This window comes from Bos indicus, chromosome 18, assembly GCF_029378745.1.
Source record: "Bos indicus isolate NIAB-ARS_2022 breed Sahiwal x Tharparkar chromosome 18, NIAB-ARS_B.indTharparkar_mat_pri_1.0, whole genome shotgun sequence".
Lineage (NCBI taxonomy): Eukaryota > Metazoa > Chordata > Mammalia > Artiodactyla > Bovidae > Bos > Bos indicus.
In genome coordinates this window covers 49,026,846-49,043,196 of record NC_091777.1, presented here as the reverse complement: position 1 = coordinate 49,043,196, position 16,351 = coordinate 49,026,846, and the positions used below count along the sequence as shown (strand labels likewise).

General features: G+C 49.7%; 1 protein-coding gene across 1 annotated transcript; it reads right to left on the bottom strand.

Annotated features, from left to right (window-relative positions):
- Positions 1-8,104: 8,104 nt before the first annotated feature.
- On the bottom strand, positions 8,105-10,347 carry LOC139177108 (galectin-7-like). Its single transcript, XM_070770979.1, has 4 exons — positions 10,301-10,347; positions 9,816-9,904; positions 8,927-9,128; positions 8,105-8,289 (listed from the first exon to the last, which is right to left on the bottom strand). Exons 1-4 carry the CDS (start codon positions 10,313-10,315, stop codon positions 8,176-8,178), a joined length of 420 nt encoding a protein of 139 aa, XP_070627080.1. The 5' UTR covers positions 10,316-10,347; the 3' UTR covers positions 8,105-8,175.
- Positions 10,348-16,351: the final 6,004 nt, after the last annotated feature.

The window sequence follows — 16,351 nt, the reverse complement described above, 5'->3', positions numbered from 1 at the left end:
GGCACCTCCAGTCTGAGGCTCCTCCTTCTGGACTCTCTCTTGTCACACTGAACAGTCACTGCCTAGGAATGACCCTGGAGATACACATCAGACATGAGCCTAGAGGGGCTTAGGGAGAGGGGCCCCCAAAGAGCTGGGGAGGTCATGTCTGATTTTGTATCACTGCTGCAAAATGTCTGAAGAAATAATGGCTACAGACTTACCCAATTTTGTGGAAGATATTAGATTCTAGATCCAAGGAGCTCAATGTACTGCAAGTAGGATAAATACAATGAGATCCGTACCCAGACCCAACACAGTCAAACTGCAGGAAGAAGGAAAAATGACAAGGACAGTTTTCAAAGCTGCAAGTGAAAAACAGCTCAACACAAACAGGGGAACAGCGTGTGTTTACAGAAAGAACTAACTGTTCACAGAAACAATGGAGGTCAGAATGCAGTTGAATGATTTATTCAGAGTGCTAAAGAAAGGAAAACTGTCAATAATTCTATATTCAACAAAACTACATTTTAAAACTGAAGGCAAGGGACTTCCCCGGTGGTCCAGTGGTTGAGAATCCTCAACTGCCAATGCAGAGGATGAGAGTTCAATCCCTGGTTGGGGAACTAAATTCTCACATGCCCAGGGCAGCTAAGCCCACGGGCCACACCACAGAGCACTCTGTAACCCATTTGCCACAACTACAGAGAAACCAGCGTGCTGCAGCAAAGGGTCCTGCAGGCCACAGGAAGATCCCGCATACCACAGCTGAGACCCAACACAGCCCAAAATGATGAAATAGCTAAGTAAATATTAAAAAAACAAAACTGAAGGCAAAAGAAAGACATTCTCAGGTAGACAAAAATCAAGAATTCATTGTGAGCTGATCTACCCTGTTGGAAATGCTAAAGAAAGTCCTTCACTTTGAAAGAAAATGACATCAAATCCACAGGAAGAAACAAATGAAGAATCCTAGAAATTATAAATATGTGGGTAAACATTTTTAAAAATCAAAGTTTTTTTTTTATTTAAAAATGTGATTGTAAAAGTGGAAATTATAACACTATGTTGTAGAGTGTATAACATATATGGATGTGATGGAACAACAGTAGCACAAAATAAGGTGGGAAATGGAGATATGTTGGAACAAGTCTGCTATATTTTACTGTGAGTCAATATGTATTAACCTAAAGTTGACTGTGATAATTTACAGTGTAAATATTGTCATCCCTAGAGTGACCATTTAAAAACCAGCTTTCAAAATATATAGATTTTTTAAAAAATCAACAGAGGAATTTAAATAGTATACTAAAAGTTGTTTAACACAGGAGAAGGTAGTGAATGAGTCACAGCGAGTGAAAACGGACAACAAAATGGCAGCCATGAAGCCAACCATATCGATCATGACATCAAATGTGAATGACATAAACATTCCAATCTAAAGTCAGAGATCATCTGTGGTAGTCAGCTTCCAAAGTGGCCTCCAAGGATACTCACACCCTTGTGTGAACACCTCCCAAACTACCAGCGTTGCTATAAATGACTAGGAAAATACAGCAGAACTCATGGTACAAACAGGGTTATGAGACACTGCAGCTTCTGTCTTGGCTTGTTCTATTGCTGACACTTTTCTATCCCTCCTCTCGGAGGAGTCAGGAACTTCTTGAACAGTCCTGGGTAAGTGTTCATGTGACAAGAGACTGAAACTCCTGCCAGCACTCATATGTGTAAGCCCTCTTTGGAGAAGCTCCTCCAATCCCAGTCAAGCCTTTAGAATAGGGACTGCAAACTTTTTCTATAATGTTGTTGTGTGTTGTTTAGTTACTAAGTCGTGTCCAACTCTTTGCCACCCCATGGACTGCAGCTGGCCAAGATCCTCTGTCCATGGGATTTTCCAGGCAAGGACACTGGAGTGGGTTGCCATTTCCCTCTCTAGGAGATCATCCCAACCCAGATTCAAACCAGAGTCTCCTGCACTGGCAGGCAGATTCTTTACTGCTAAGCTGCCAAGCCACATAGTAAACCCTTTAGGCGTTGTGGGTGACCTGAAAAAGTCCTGAAATCCACTGGTGAAGCGCAAAAGCAGCCAATAGGCAATACATAAATGAAAGAGCATGACTATGTCCCAGGAAAACTATTTATGGACACTGAAATGTGTATTTCACATCATTTTCAGGGTTATGAAAATTTCTTCTTTTTTTTTTCACTTTTTTCCAGCTATTTTAAAGTGTGGAAATCATTCTCAGATTGTGACTCTTACAAAAACAGGCATTGGGTGGATTTAGCCCACTGCCATAGTTTGCCAAAACATCTTTCGGATGATAGAAACTTCACTGATAGATTGTAGCTTCATGAAAACTCAGCACCCCAACCACCTAGTTAAGCCACTCCTGGACTCCAAACTTCAGAAACAGTAAGACAATAAGTATGCGTTATTTTATGACGTTAATGGGATAATTTGTTATGAAGCAATAGATAATAATACACTGTCAGCCTGAATAAGAAAGTCAGACCCAAGCATATGCTTATTTGTACTTTAGATCTAACTTTTTAGACATAAAAAAAGTTGAAAGTAAAAGGATAAGAAAAATACCAGGCAAACAGTAAGCATAAGAGAGTGAGGACAAAATTGGTATCAGTGCAATAGATGTTAAAAAAATTTTACTAGAGACAAAGAAGAACGTAGGAAGTGAAAGTGGAGAGAGAAAAAGTTGGCTTAAAGCTCAATATTCAGAAAACGAAGATCATGGCATCTGGTCCCATCACTTCATGGGAAATAGATGGGGAAACAGTGGAAACAGTGTCAGACTTTATTTTTCTGGGCTCCAAAATCACTGCAGATGGTGACTGCGGCCATGAAATTAAAAGACGCTTACTCCTTGGAAGGAAAGTTATGACCAACCTAGATAGCATATTGAAAATCAGAGACATTACTTTGCCAACAAAGGTCCGTCTAGTCAAGGTGAAAGGTTGTTGTTGAATCACACGAATACACCGGGATTCTTGGCCCCCGGAGGAGAAGAATTCAATCCGGGGCCAGAGACAAGGCTTGATCGCTCGGAGCTTTTGTGTAATAAAGTTTTATTAAAGTATAAAGGAGATAGAGAAAGCTTCTGACATAGGCATCAGAAGGGGGCAGAAAGAGTACCCCCCTGCTAGTCTTTAGCTGGATGTTATATAGTCACTAGCAGTCTGTTAATGAAAGAAAGGAATGTCTTAAAATTCAGAATGGCACCAGGCCCCTCACCCATAAGATGCATTTTGGGATAAATGGTTTATCCTGGGCCATAAAATGATTAACTTGAATCTTGAAGACGGGCAGACCACCATACAAATAGTTTCATTTACATAGATTAGGGGAACAATATCCATACTGGTTTGTCAAGTAGGTTCTGGGCCAAGAGGCGGAACCGACTTGGAGACAGAGTTTGGGGTAAAGGCATAGTACATTAGCATAGCTTAAGATAAACATTTCTATAAGAAAAAGGCATTGGTTATCTCTAGACTCGAGAATAGCTAACTTCAGGCGAAGCCGGGTGTCATTATGGCAACACAATATTTTAAGAGAAACCTCCCTTTAAATTTGTATAGAGAAGGAAAAAATATTGCTAGTTTGTTTCCTCCTGCCGCTTAAGAGAGATAAAAATGTCTGACACTTGCAGGCTATTTCCTCTATTTGGAGACCCCTGGCCTTCCTGCCTGTTACCTTCTCAAAGGCTATGGTTTTTCCTGTGGTCATGTATGGATGTGTGGCACCCTACTCCAGTACTCTTGCCTGGAGAGTCCCATGGATGGAGGAGCCTGGTAGGCTGCAGTCCATGGGGTCGCGGGGGGTCAGATACGACTGAGCGGCTTCGCTTTCACTTTTTACTTTCATGCATTGGAGAAGGAAATGGCAACCCACTCCAGTGTTCTTGCCTGGAGAATCCCAGGGACGGGGGAGCCTTGTGGGCTGCTGTCTATGGGGTCGCACAGAGTCGGACACGACTGAAGTGACTTAGCTTAGCTTGTATGGATGTGAGAGTTGGACTGTGAAGAAGGCTGAGCACCAAAGAATTGATGCTTTTGAACTGTGGTGTTGAAGAAGACTCTTGAGAGTCCCTTGGACTGCAAGGAGATCCAACCAGTCCATTCTGAAGGAGATCAGCCCTGGGATTTCTTTGGAAGGAATGATGCTAAAGCTGAAACTCCAGTACTTTGGCCACCTCATGCACAGAGTTGACTCATTGGAAAAGACTCTGACGCTGGGAGGGATTGGGGGCGGGAGGAGAAGGGGACGACAGAGGATGAGATGGCTGGAGGGCATCACTGACTCAATGGACGTGGGTCTGGGTGAACTCCGGAGTTGGTGATGGACAGGGAGGCCTGGCGTGCTGCGATTCATGGGGTCGCAAACAGTCGGACACAACTGAGCGACTGAACTGAACTGACATCAAATATACACATCAAAGATACACATGTAGGGAATTTCCTAGAGCTCCAGTGGTTAGGACTTGGCGGGTTCACAGCAGCGGGGCAGGGATTCTATCCTTGGTCAGGGAACTAACATCCTGCATGCCCAGAGGCATGGCAAAGACAAAAAAAAAAAAAGACAAAAACCCCCAAACACACGTACATTGCTAAGTGACAAAAGCAAGGTGAGTAGGTGGAGAGCTCAATTTTATGCAGGGAGGGGCGAGAAAACTGCATATGCATGAGTTCAGGAGTATAGAGAGGACTTCCTTGGTGGTCCAGTGGTTAAGAATCTGCCTTGTAATGCAGGGGACACTGGTTCCACCCCTGGTCTGGGAAGATTCCACGTGCCAAGGGACAACCGGGCTGGTGTGCCACAAATACTGAAGCCCACGCGCCCCAGAGCCCATCGTCCATGAGAGAAGCCACCACAACTGGCGTAGCCCGAGCCCCGCAACTAGAGAGTGGCCCCACTCCCCACAACTAGAGAGCAGCAATGAAGACCCAGCACAGCCCAAAAGTAGATAAATAATAAAATATTTATATACATTAAAAAGGTAAATAATAAAACATATTTTTTAAAAAAGAAGTACAGAGTTTTAGAAAGAAACACAAGAAATGAAGACACTGGTAACAGAAGTTTATTCTTATAAAGGACGACTTTCATCTGCATGTTTTATATATTTATATTTTTCTGTTTTGAAATGACAAACACAGAAAGTTGTAAGCACCATACAAACATTTTTTTTCCTATACGCATTTGAGTGCTAGTTGCCAATATGCTGCCTGATCGCCTTCAAATACTTCACTGTGTATTTCCACACAAACAAGAACATTCTCTTGCATGTCCACTGTAAGGCCACAGTGAAAATCAGGAAATCTACATGGATGAATAACTATCATCTGTTCTGAAGACCCCAACCGCATTTACCATGGTGCCAATGACTACTTTTCACTGCAAACCTGGGAATTTGTACCATAAGTGTATGTGGGTACATGTGAGCTTAGTTGCTCAGTGGTGTCCAACTCTTTGCGACCCCATGGACTGGAGCCCGCCAGGCTCCTCTGTCCATGGGATTCTCCAGGCAAGAATCCTGGAGTGGGTTGCCATTTCCTCCTCCAGGGGATCTTCCTGACCCAGGGATCAAGTCCGGGTATCTTGTGTTGCAGGCAGATTCTTTACCATCTGAGCCACCAGATCTGCTGTGTGTGTGTGTGCGCGTGCGTGTGTGTACATGTCTCTGGTAGCTCAGACGGTAAAGAATGCCTGCAATGTGGGAGACCTGAATTCGATCCCGGGGTTGGGAAGATCCCCTAGAGGAGGGCATGGCAACCCACTCCTGTATTCTTGCCTGGAGAATCCCCATGGACAGAGAAGTCTGGCAGGCTACAGTCCGTGGGGTCACAGAGTCTGACACGACAGAGCAACTAAGCACAGCAGGAATATATCCTTGAACAGGCAAAAACAAAAAACAACAACAAAAATGAGCCCAGGGGACCAGGGGAATTCAGACTTTCCCGGGTCTTCCACTGGGAGAGGGGAGCCTTCATTCCACGATTCATCCAGAGACACACTCTCAAGAGCTGAACCTGGGGTGGGGTGACTTCAGCCGAAGGGTCTCAAGGGGCAGAAAAATGGGTCCAGAAAAGGCTGAAGCCCCGCGCAGCACGGCTGGTCTTCCCACCACCCCAGGTTCAGTCGGGAACCAGTTCCAGCTTGCTGAGCCTCTGTTCTTAAGCCGAGGCTCAGCAAGTTTTAAACTTCTGTAGCGGACATGGAATTTTCCAGGCAAGAACACTGGAGTGGGTTACCATTTCCTGCTGCTGCTGCTAAGTCACTTCAGTCGTGTCCGACTCTGTGCGACCCCATAGACGGCAGCCCACCAGGCTCCCCCGTCCCTGGGATTCTCCAGGCAAGAACACTGGAGTGGGTTGCCATTTCCTTCTCCAATACTTGAAAGTGAAGAGTGAAAGTGAAGTCGCTCAGTCGTGTCCGACTCTTGGCGACCCCGTGCACTGCAGCGTACCAGGCTCCTCCATCCATGGGATTTTCCAGGCAAGAGTAATGGACTAGGCCAGGGGATTTTCCCAACCCAAGGATCAGAACCCACGTCTCTTACATCTTCCATGGATACGGAAGCTGGGTGCATCCCGCCAAGAGGCGCGGCCCCGGACTTTACCAGAACCCGGCCCAGCCCTCCGTGCGCGGCTGGCACACTGCACCCTCCCGGTTCCATCCGCAGGTGACAACCCCGGCAGCTGCGAGCGCCTCGCTGAGAGGGTTGGGGGTGATCGTGTGGCCCTGACTACCCCCGGCCCCCACCAGAGCCCTTCAGTGGCGGCCCAGAGAACCCCTGAATCCAGATAATCCCAACCTGGAGGTCGCGGGGTGGCAGCAGTGGAGGGAGACTGGGCGTCTGCAGGGACCCAGCTCCCCCTTTCCCATAGAATCTCTGGTAAGACTGGGTTGGGGGTGGGACGCTCGCGGCCTTCGGGTGAGCCCGGAAGGACGAAGTGTGTGGACCCACTCGACATGGCAGACCCGCCCTTCGCGTCCAGCGTCTCCTCCGCGGTGAGGCTGGCGCTCCAGTGCGCTTCTGACCCGGGGCACAAAGGGCGGGAGCCTGTCCAGACCCGCATGCCAGAAGTCTAGGAGGCAGGTGAAGTCCGATTTGCTTCCGAACCCCTCCCCGCACGAGCCACCTGCAGCCGCCTGGAGGTGGGGGAAGCTGGGGAGAGACAAGAAGCTGGGGGTGCGCGCGGGGAGCCTGAAATTCACTCACCTGAGGTCCCCAAGGGACCTGATTGCAGACGAACCGATTGGGGGGTCTGTTACACGAGGGCGCCAAGGGATGGCTTGTGTATGTGTGTGTATATGTGCTCAATCGCTCGGTCGTGTCCGACTCTTTGCGACCCCATGGACTATAGCCTGTCAGGCTTTTCTGTCCATGCGATTTCCCTGGCAAGAATACTGGAGTGGGTTGCCGTGTCCTCCTCCGGGGATCTTCCGACCCTAGATTGAAACCGCAATTCCTGCATTGGCAGGCGGCTGGAGGCACCAGGGAAGCCAAGGGAGGGCTTAGAAAGGGAAAGTCGCACAGTTGTGTCGACTCTTTGCGACCCCATGGACTATACAGTCCATGGAATTCTCCAAGCCAGAATACTGGAGTGGGTAGCATTTCCCTCCTCCAGGCGATCTTCCCAACCCAGAGATTGAACCCAGGTCTCCCACATTGCGGGCGGATTCTTTACCAGCTGAGCCTCAGGGGAAGCCCAAGAATACTGCAGTGGGTAGCCTATCCCTTCTCCAGTGGATCTTCCCGACCCAGAAATTGAACCGGGGTTTCCTGCATTGGAGGTAGATTCTTTACTGAATTATCAGGGAAGCCCATAAGGGAGGGTCCCTCCAAACTCTTATCGGCTCACCCTCATCGCACTACCACCTGGCTGCTCCGCAAAGTGCAGCAGGAAGGCGAGTCAAAGCCCCAGCCCCCCCAGATCGCGACCGTCCCTAGGCCTCTAGGCACAGCACCTGCCTAGTTCTGGGAGATCTAGGCTCAGATCCGCCCCCGCTAGGGCGTTGCTGTGTGACCTTTAATCAGTGTCTTCACCTCTCTGAACGTGCTACTCTCGTCTATATGAAGGAGACACTGACACAAGACAGGCGCACAGATGAGGGACTAAAGACTTTATTTGCCATCTAAGACCCCTGCCCCGGGTCTCCGCCAGCCCTCCTGGGAAGGCTCAGAAGATCTTCACCAACTCCAGCTGCAGGTCCCCGCCCACCTCCAACGCGCGCACGCGCCCTGGCGGGATCCGGTACCGGAAGTGGTGGTATTCAGAGTCTGCTATCACCGCCTGCAGGGGCAAGGGGACGCGGCTTAACGTTCCCCAGGCAACTGCGGGGTCATTCCAGCCTCGTACCCACGCGGCGACCTGGACACTCAGGGAACCCTGTCAGGCCCCAGGGCCCCTTTGGGCAAATGGCTACTGTTCACTGAAACCCCTTGTCCTGAGGATTAAATGAATTTATTGTTGACACCTGAGTGCTTTTAAGGTTTAGCTGTGGATGTGGTGTCCACATTGCCGGGGTTCATTGCCTCCCTCGACGTGCAGATTGGAAGTGAAGACTGCCTGGGTGGTAGAGGATCTGCAGCGACCACACCCTGCACTTTCCCTGTCTCCCAGTCCATCCATTCTTCTGCCCCAGAGCCGCTACCTCGGTCGCCAGTGGACAGAGAATAGGATCCAGGATGTCTACACCTCCCGGCTGGAAACCCACCTTTTGGGCACTTGGCTCTCCCTCTCTGGTCCTTGGCACTGCTACACGCCTGCCCTCTGACAGTAGTGAGCTTGCGCCAGGGGAGGTGAGGGATAGGGGAGGCCCTGCCCAGCCTTGGCCACACCTTTGCTCCCAACCTCTGCCAAGGGCCTTCCTGGCCTTGCCAAGGGAAGAGACGTGGGTGTTGGAGCCCTCCCTGTGGAAGAGACACACCTTGAAGCCTTCTTCGGTGGCAATGAGGAGCACGTCGAAGGGCTGCCCTCTCTGGAAGGGAATGCCTGAGCCCCGCTCCTCTGCACCCCAGGTGCCGCGCTCCAGGGTGTTGAAGACCACCGTGGACTCGTCCAGGCGGGGGTTGAAATGCAGGGCGGCATCACTGCCTGGTTCCTCACCGCACAGCAGGTTCATGTAGAACCTGGCAGGTGGTGGAAGAGAGGGGCATCCGATAGAGAATTAACCCTTTGCCAGAGCATATTTAGAGGGACCTGAGAGCCACAATCAGGGGGAAAGGGGTGGTGGACTGGAGGCCATGGAGCCCAGATTGCAGGGCACCTGAAAACCAACTGGGGACCTGGACACACATCCACCTAGACCAGGGCCTGGGTCCCCCTCATTTCCAGAGTTTGAGAGGACCAAGGAGTCATGGTCCTGAAGACGAGAGTGCTCCCAGTTCCCAGAGGGCTGAGAACAAGGCGAGGGACCCCAGTATTCCCGGGCACCGTAGATTCTCAGAAATCCTGAAGACTCGACCCAGGTAGTCGTAGGATTGATTGCTTAGGCCTTCCATATACAGAGGGCACCTCTGATTCACAGAGGTGCCCTCAGCATATGCCCTGATTCCAAAGTGGCTGTGGTCTCAGACTGGAAGTCATATCATTGCCCTGGAATGCCCAGATTCTTACAATGATGTAGGGACCCCACCTGCACAGTCATGGGACAGATAAGTGAAGACATCAGATTCCAGAAGGGCAGAAATAGCCTGGGGATTCCAAGATCCTGGTGGGCAAAGTTGGCCTGGGGCTTTGTTCTCTGGGCTGTAAAAGTGGGGTTCACTGAGCCTGGAAACCTCCCACCCATTACCGCTGAGGCTCGGGGGTCTCACCTGCCAGCCTTGTCGGGGACTAAACCACGAATTTTCAACACAGTGCCCACTCGGATGCCCTCGGGCAGCGAGGTCTTGTGGGGGACGTTCTACAGCAGCCAGAGTGGATCAGGGAGGCAGAGGAGAGAGACAAGTGGGTCAGCTGTGTGGAGAACATGACCAGGACACAGAGCAGCAGAATCAGAGAGAAGAAAGGGCACAGAGACACGGGAAAGAGAACCAGGGGTGCAGAGGAACACAGAGACTCAGCAGGAAGATACTCAGAGGGACAGAAAGATAGACAGTAAGGGGAACCAATGGGGGGAGGGGGGAGAGCGTGGGGATGGATTGGGTGAACCCAGAAACGGCAGCCCAGAACATTCTGGCACAACGGAACACCCGCTTTCTCCCTGAAACAGGAGCCCTCAGCCAAGCCCCAGCCCCTCCCCTCTGCCAGTGCAGCCTTGGGTCCAAACCCCTCAAGCCCCCACACTGAGAGCACTCACAAAGCTCCCGGCCATGGCTGGAACAGCGGGACGGCAGTGGCAGTGGGGGCGTGGCTGCTGGGACCTTAAATCAAAGCAGGGTGTGCCTGGCCCTGGTGACTCAGCCTTTCCACACCCACCACCCACACCTGGCACAGACCCTGGGGCCATGCTGGCCCAGCACCCTCTTTCTAGGGCCTCTGATGCCCCTGCCATCCTGAGGATTCCCAGGTGTACGGTCCCTCCCCTTTGAGCTAATAGTGATAGAGACAGTTAACAATAATAACCATACCAGCACAGCACACAGCGTGGAAGGCTTGTTGAGACACCATCCCTCCAGCCCTACCTTCCTGCTGCCTGGTGGAGAGAGAAGACTCACATCCATTCCATCATGGAAAATCTGAGTCCTGAGAGGTGAAGCTGTGAGCTCAAACTCTGCGCCCTCTCTCCCAGGTTAGGACCTGCTGCCTAGGGCTAAGGATGGGTCTCCCCTGAAATTCCAGTTGATGCTCCTGTAATATAATAATAACCATGGCAACAGGATAATGATAGGAAAGGCAGCTAAGAGGACAGGATATTCTGCCCAGTGGTCAAAGCTGTATCCTTGGTGCCTAGTGCAGTGCCTGGCACACAGTAAGTGCTCAGTAAATGTGGATGAAAGAAAGAAGGAAAGATAATGAGAAGTGCCACTGACAAAGCCTCGGGCTTGCCTAGCATGTGGGAGAGACCACTGATCTCTGACAGGCCACTGAGCATAGGGCCCCTGATCACCCTTATCTGACAGATAAGGAAACTGAGGCTCAGAAAGGAGAAGCAGTTTGCCCAAGAAACACAACTAAGTAGAACCATGTAGACTGTGTGTCTGGCTTTCTTCATCTCTGGAAGTTCCTCTCTGGTTTTTTCTGTCTCCAGGATGCCCTAGACTCCCTTGTCTCTGGCTGTCTTGTGTCTCTGTCTCCCCCTGTCTCTGACTCTCTCTCTCTCTCTCTCATGTGTTCCTGTCTGTTTCTCTTCTTTGAGCCTCTCTCCTTCCAGAATTGCTTCTTCTCTCCCACCTGGTGTTCAGGACCAGGGATGGGGGAGGGGGAAGAGGACCACCCAGACTCAGATTAAAGGAGATAAAAAAGTGGGAACCCCAGGTCCATTTCCAGTTCCCACAGCCCAAGACGCCAGGAGGGGAACACAGGTATGAAGGGTAGGGTGAGAAAGAGAATCCTGGAAAGGGTTTGAGGCTAGAGACAGATGGGTCCCCCTAGGGTAAAGCAATTGGAGAGTCATTGACCGAAACTTCTAGACGTGAATAGCAGGACAACAAAGGGAGGAAGCTGGGCTCTGCTCAGACCAGATATTTCTCGTTCCTGAAGTCAGGAGACCTCCCCGACCACGTGTGCACAGAAAAGGGTCCTTGCAGGCCAATGGGGGAGCAATGTCAAGGGATGCTGTACCCAGAAGCCTTTGTGGTAGGATCCATCTTGACCAAGAGACGTGTGCGTGCACATCGAAGGATCCTGAGATTACCAAATGCGGATTGTGAACCAGGCAAATCAAAATGATTGGCCAAAGGAAAACTGGCAGAAATGCCCCATATAAGTCACTTAAAATACAATGTGGGCGCCACTCAGGGACTTTCCCTCTGAGTCTGCCCATTTGTCCTTCCACACATGCAGTACTCCTCCTCTTAATAAACACTTTACTTGCTTCACTACTTCCATCCTTGTGGAAATTCTTTTCTGCAAAGTCAAAGGACCAGGGCCCTTGTCACTGACCACTGGTCTCATTGCTAGGATCTGGTGCTCTCACCACCAAAACTCAGCCTCAGTCTCTGGCTGGGAACCCAAGCCCTGCTTCAAGCCGTTGCCACCCGAGATCAGGTTCTGGAAGGCAGGGAACAGGGGAGGTGTGGGGCTGAGCAGAAACCCCTCCTAGCAGCTTAGCAGCCCACAACTCCGTGTCCCTCTCCCCACCCCACCTACCCTCCCAGTTGGTACCCCACCCAGCAGAGGGAGAAGAGGCCTGGGGCCGAGCCAGGAATGGAGACTTTGGGTGGAGACAAGACAACTCAGAAATTGGTCCACCGCCCTCAGCCTCTCAGGCCTGCCAGCCTCCCTCCAGCCCCATCACCGCACAGTTGGTACAGCTGAGGGTAGGGGCGTGGCAAGCTTCTCAGATAGGGAGGGTGGGCAGCTGCATTTAGGTGGGGGCTGCAGGCACCCCCATTTGGCAGAGAACAAAGTGGGCTTAGAGAGAGCCAGCCTTTCTCCAAGGCCTCATGGAAAGGGTAGGGCCAGCGCCTGGTCTGTGTGCCAAGGACACCCCACATCATGATTTTAATTAGAGAGAGTAGTAGGGTTGGAGGTGGTAACACCAGCATCTATTCGGGTGGAGAGTTTCCCAGAATGATGGGTTCTGTTACTCAGATCCATAATCGGGTCCCCTTTGTAGGCCTCCTTCCATACATTGCTGTGTATCCTGGTAGCTCATCTTTGTCTTGATTTCTTCATTGTCTCTGGCTGTTTCTTCACATGCTGCCAACCTGTACGTCCAGACTTGTTTTTGATGTTTGGTCAGATATTTGCCTTCAATCTGTCATCAGTTTGATTGCTGGTTCACTTCTCATAACTCAGATATGGACACCCTGGATGCATTCTATCAGTTCTGGAATAATACACTTGGTAGCACTTTTTTTTTTCACTTCTAAATAAGCTGGGCTTCCCTGGTGGCTCAGATGGTAAAGTGACTGCCTGCAATATGGGAGGCCCGGGTTCGATCCCTGGCTTGGGAAGATCCCCTGGAGAAGGAAATGGCAATCCACTCCAGTGCTCTTGCGTGGAAAATCCCATGGACAGAGGAGCCTGGTAGGCTACAGTTCTACCAGGGGTCCAAAGAGTCGGACACAGCTGAGCAACTTCACTTCACTTCAAATAAGTGGTGAACGTGCTTATTTCCCAAGACTCTTTTTGTTTCCCCAAGCTGTATGTCACATTCATAAATTATCCAGATTTTAACAGAATACTTCCCTGAGCCTTGACAATATACAGACCTGGGCAACCACTACCCCAGTTAAGGTTTAATCAAGGCAGCTTGACCCCCTCCACCTGCCCCAGGACACAGTGTCATTCCTCAGCAGTTAGGAGCCAACGTGTTCATTTGCCATGAAAATAAAAGAAGGATGCCCAGTGGGCCGAGCATGCTGACTTTCCTCTCCTTCAGGAATAACTGGGGCAAAAAATAAATATTCATTACACCCATGGTGGTTGTGGCAATTGACAAGCCCAGGCTCTGTCCACGTCAGCTTCTTGATGACTTCAGGTCAGTTTTCATATTCAGTGAAGATAATTCAGGGGCTGCTTTGGTATTGTAAATTAGTTTACCAACGAGGAAAGTGGCATGTTTTCAAAATTTGATTAAAGCCCTGCCATGCTTGGCTTGCAGGATCTTATTCCACCACCAGAAACTGACCTCGGACCCTTGGCAATGAAAGCACCAAGTCTTAACCACCGGACCCCCAGGGAATGCAGGGAATGCTCCCAAACCTGACTCTTCCTTAAGCAATTAAGTCCATTGGATAGCTTTTCGTTTTATTTATAAAGATAGTAAGTTGTACCAATCCAATCACTTGCTAAGAAGGAGAATTTTCAGTCATAGTTGGAGGGGGAGGGGACTGAGGGGCGCTGCTCCCCTAGGGCTGGATCAGCTGGGATATCAAAAGGAACCCTGAGAAGGGTGCTCAGTAGAGGCTGACCCTCGGGATAGGAGTAAAGGGAGGACCCCAACCCCACCTGGAGGAGGTGTCCATGCAGGGCAAGGGGGCGGCCAGATGAGAGTCGGGGGAGGAAATGCCCTGTGGGTGTCATGGATGGAGGCAGGTACAGATTCGGACCAAAGAAATGCACCATGATGCTGAACTGGAATTTGAGGTGTCCTTTTGAACTAATGATTTCATGAGTTGGGGGGTTTTTTTGAAGGGGGTTCTTTCAATTTTTTAAAAAAATTCTGTTAAAATAGAAAACCATGGAATTTACCTTTTTTTTTTTTTTGGCTGCTAGGCTTGCAGGATCTTAGTTCCCCCGTAGGGATTGAACCAGCACCCCCTGCATTGGAAGGCAAAGTCTTAACCAGGGAAGTCCCTTTCAACCATTTTTTAAAAGTTTATTTATTTTTAACTGAAGGATAATTGCTTTATAGTATTGTGTTGGCTTCTACCAAGCATCAGCATGAATCAGTCATAGGTTTACCCATGTCCCCTCCCACTTGAACATTCCTCCCACCTCCTTCCCCATCTCACTCCTCCAGGTTGTTACCAAGCCTCGGTTTGAGCTCCCTGAGTCATTAACGGTTTTTTAAATGTACAGTTTGGACTTTCCCTGGTGGTCTAGCAAATAAGACTCCACACTCCCAATGCCTGGGATGCAGGTTCTATCCCTGGTCAGGGGAACTAAGCTCTCACATGCCAGGCATGCAGGGGTGGAAGAATAAAAACTAAAAAAATAAATGTACAGTTCAGCGGCACTGGTGGTAGAGAATCCCCCCACCAATGCAAAAGATGCAAGAGACATGGGTTCCATCCCCAGGTAGGGAAGATCTCCTGGAGTAGAAAGTAGTAAACCACTCCTGTATTCTTGCCTGGAAAATCCCATGGGCAGAGGAACCTGGTGGGCTATAGTCCATGAGGCTACGAAGATTCGGACACGACCGAACACATGGACACACACACACAAGCATATTCACACTGAATATCCCCAGATGAGGACTTGGAGAGCAATGGCGACAAGAAGAACCTCCCTGGAGGCGGAACCAGAGCCAGTCTTTGGTCTTCATGTCCAGTGGGCTTGATCTATGCCATGGGCCAGTGTCTGCTGCAAGTTTCCACGCTCCCCTGTTTCTGAATAAGAAGCCTCTCCCACCTTAGTGTATTGGGTGTCTGGGCCCAGACTCAGCTGGGCTTGACAAAGAGGAATATGTCTTCCCCCAAAATCCTGGACTCTGTGTTGGACACGGAGCTTAAACTTGTCTGCCCTGGGCAGGGAGGTGAATGGTCTGGGTAGGAGAAGAACAGTACATGTGAATCTCATTGTAGCCAAAGGGGTCGACTGTAGCAGGAAGCTCCTGTTGACCATCCACTATTTATTATCTTTCGTTCTTTCTTTCTTCCTTACTTCCTCCCTCTCTTCCTTATTTCTTTCTTTCTATTTTTGGCCGCACTGCACAGTCTCCACAGTCAAAGCTCCGAGTCCTTAATCACAGGACCGCCAGGGAATTCCTATCACTTTCTTTCTTAGTCAAAGACTCTTGACTCAATCCAGGATGGCAATGTGGCTGTTGCAGTTCCCAGGGTTCCAGTTACTTTGGTTGTGAAGCTGATTGCCCCAAAGCCTTGCAGCTTCAGATGACCATTGGGGGTGGGGCTCATGGCTGCTATAGGTCAAGAGTTTGGATGGGGCACATGGGAATGGCTTGTCTTAGTCCATGATGTCTGGGCAACCTCTAGTGCTAGAGGCTGGGATCATCTGGACCACCTGCACTTACCCTCCCTAGGAAGCCTGAGCATCCTCAGAGAAACCAGACTACCTCCATGGCAGCCCAGGCCTCCAAAAGCTAGTGCCCCTTCAGCTAACCTGGTGAAACCTGCCTCTTCATTTCTTTTTAATGATTTTTAATTTTTTTTAACATTTACATGATTTGAATGGATATTAATATGATGTGTGCCAATTGCTACTTTATTTACTTATTTATTGGAATTTAGTTGCTTTAAAATGTTGTCTTAGTGTCTGCTATACAGCATAGTGAATCAGCTATATGTTTACATCAGTTCAGTTCAGTTCAGTCGCTCAGTCATGTTCAACTCTTTGGGACCCCATGAATCGCAGCACGCCAGGCCTCCCTGTCCATCACCAACTCCCGGAGTTCACTCAGACTCACGTCCATCGAGTCAGTGATGCCCTCCAGCCATCTCATCCTCTGTCGTCCCCTTCTCCTCCTGCCCCCAATCCCTCCCAGCATCAGAGTCTTTTCCAATGAGTCAACTCTTCGCATGAGGTGGCCAAAGTACTGGAGTTTCAGCTTTAACATCAT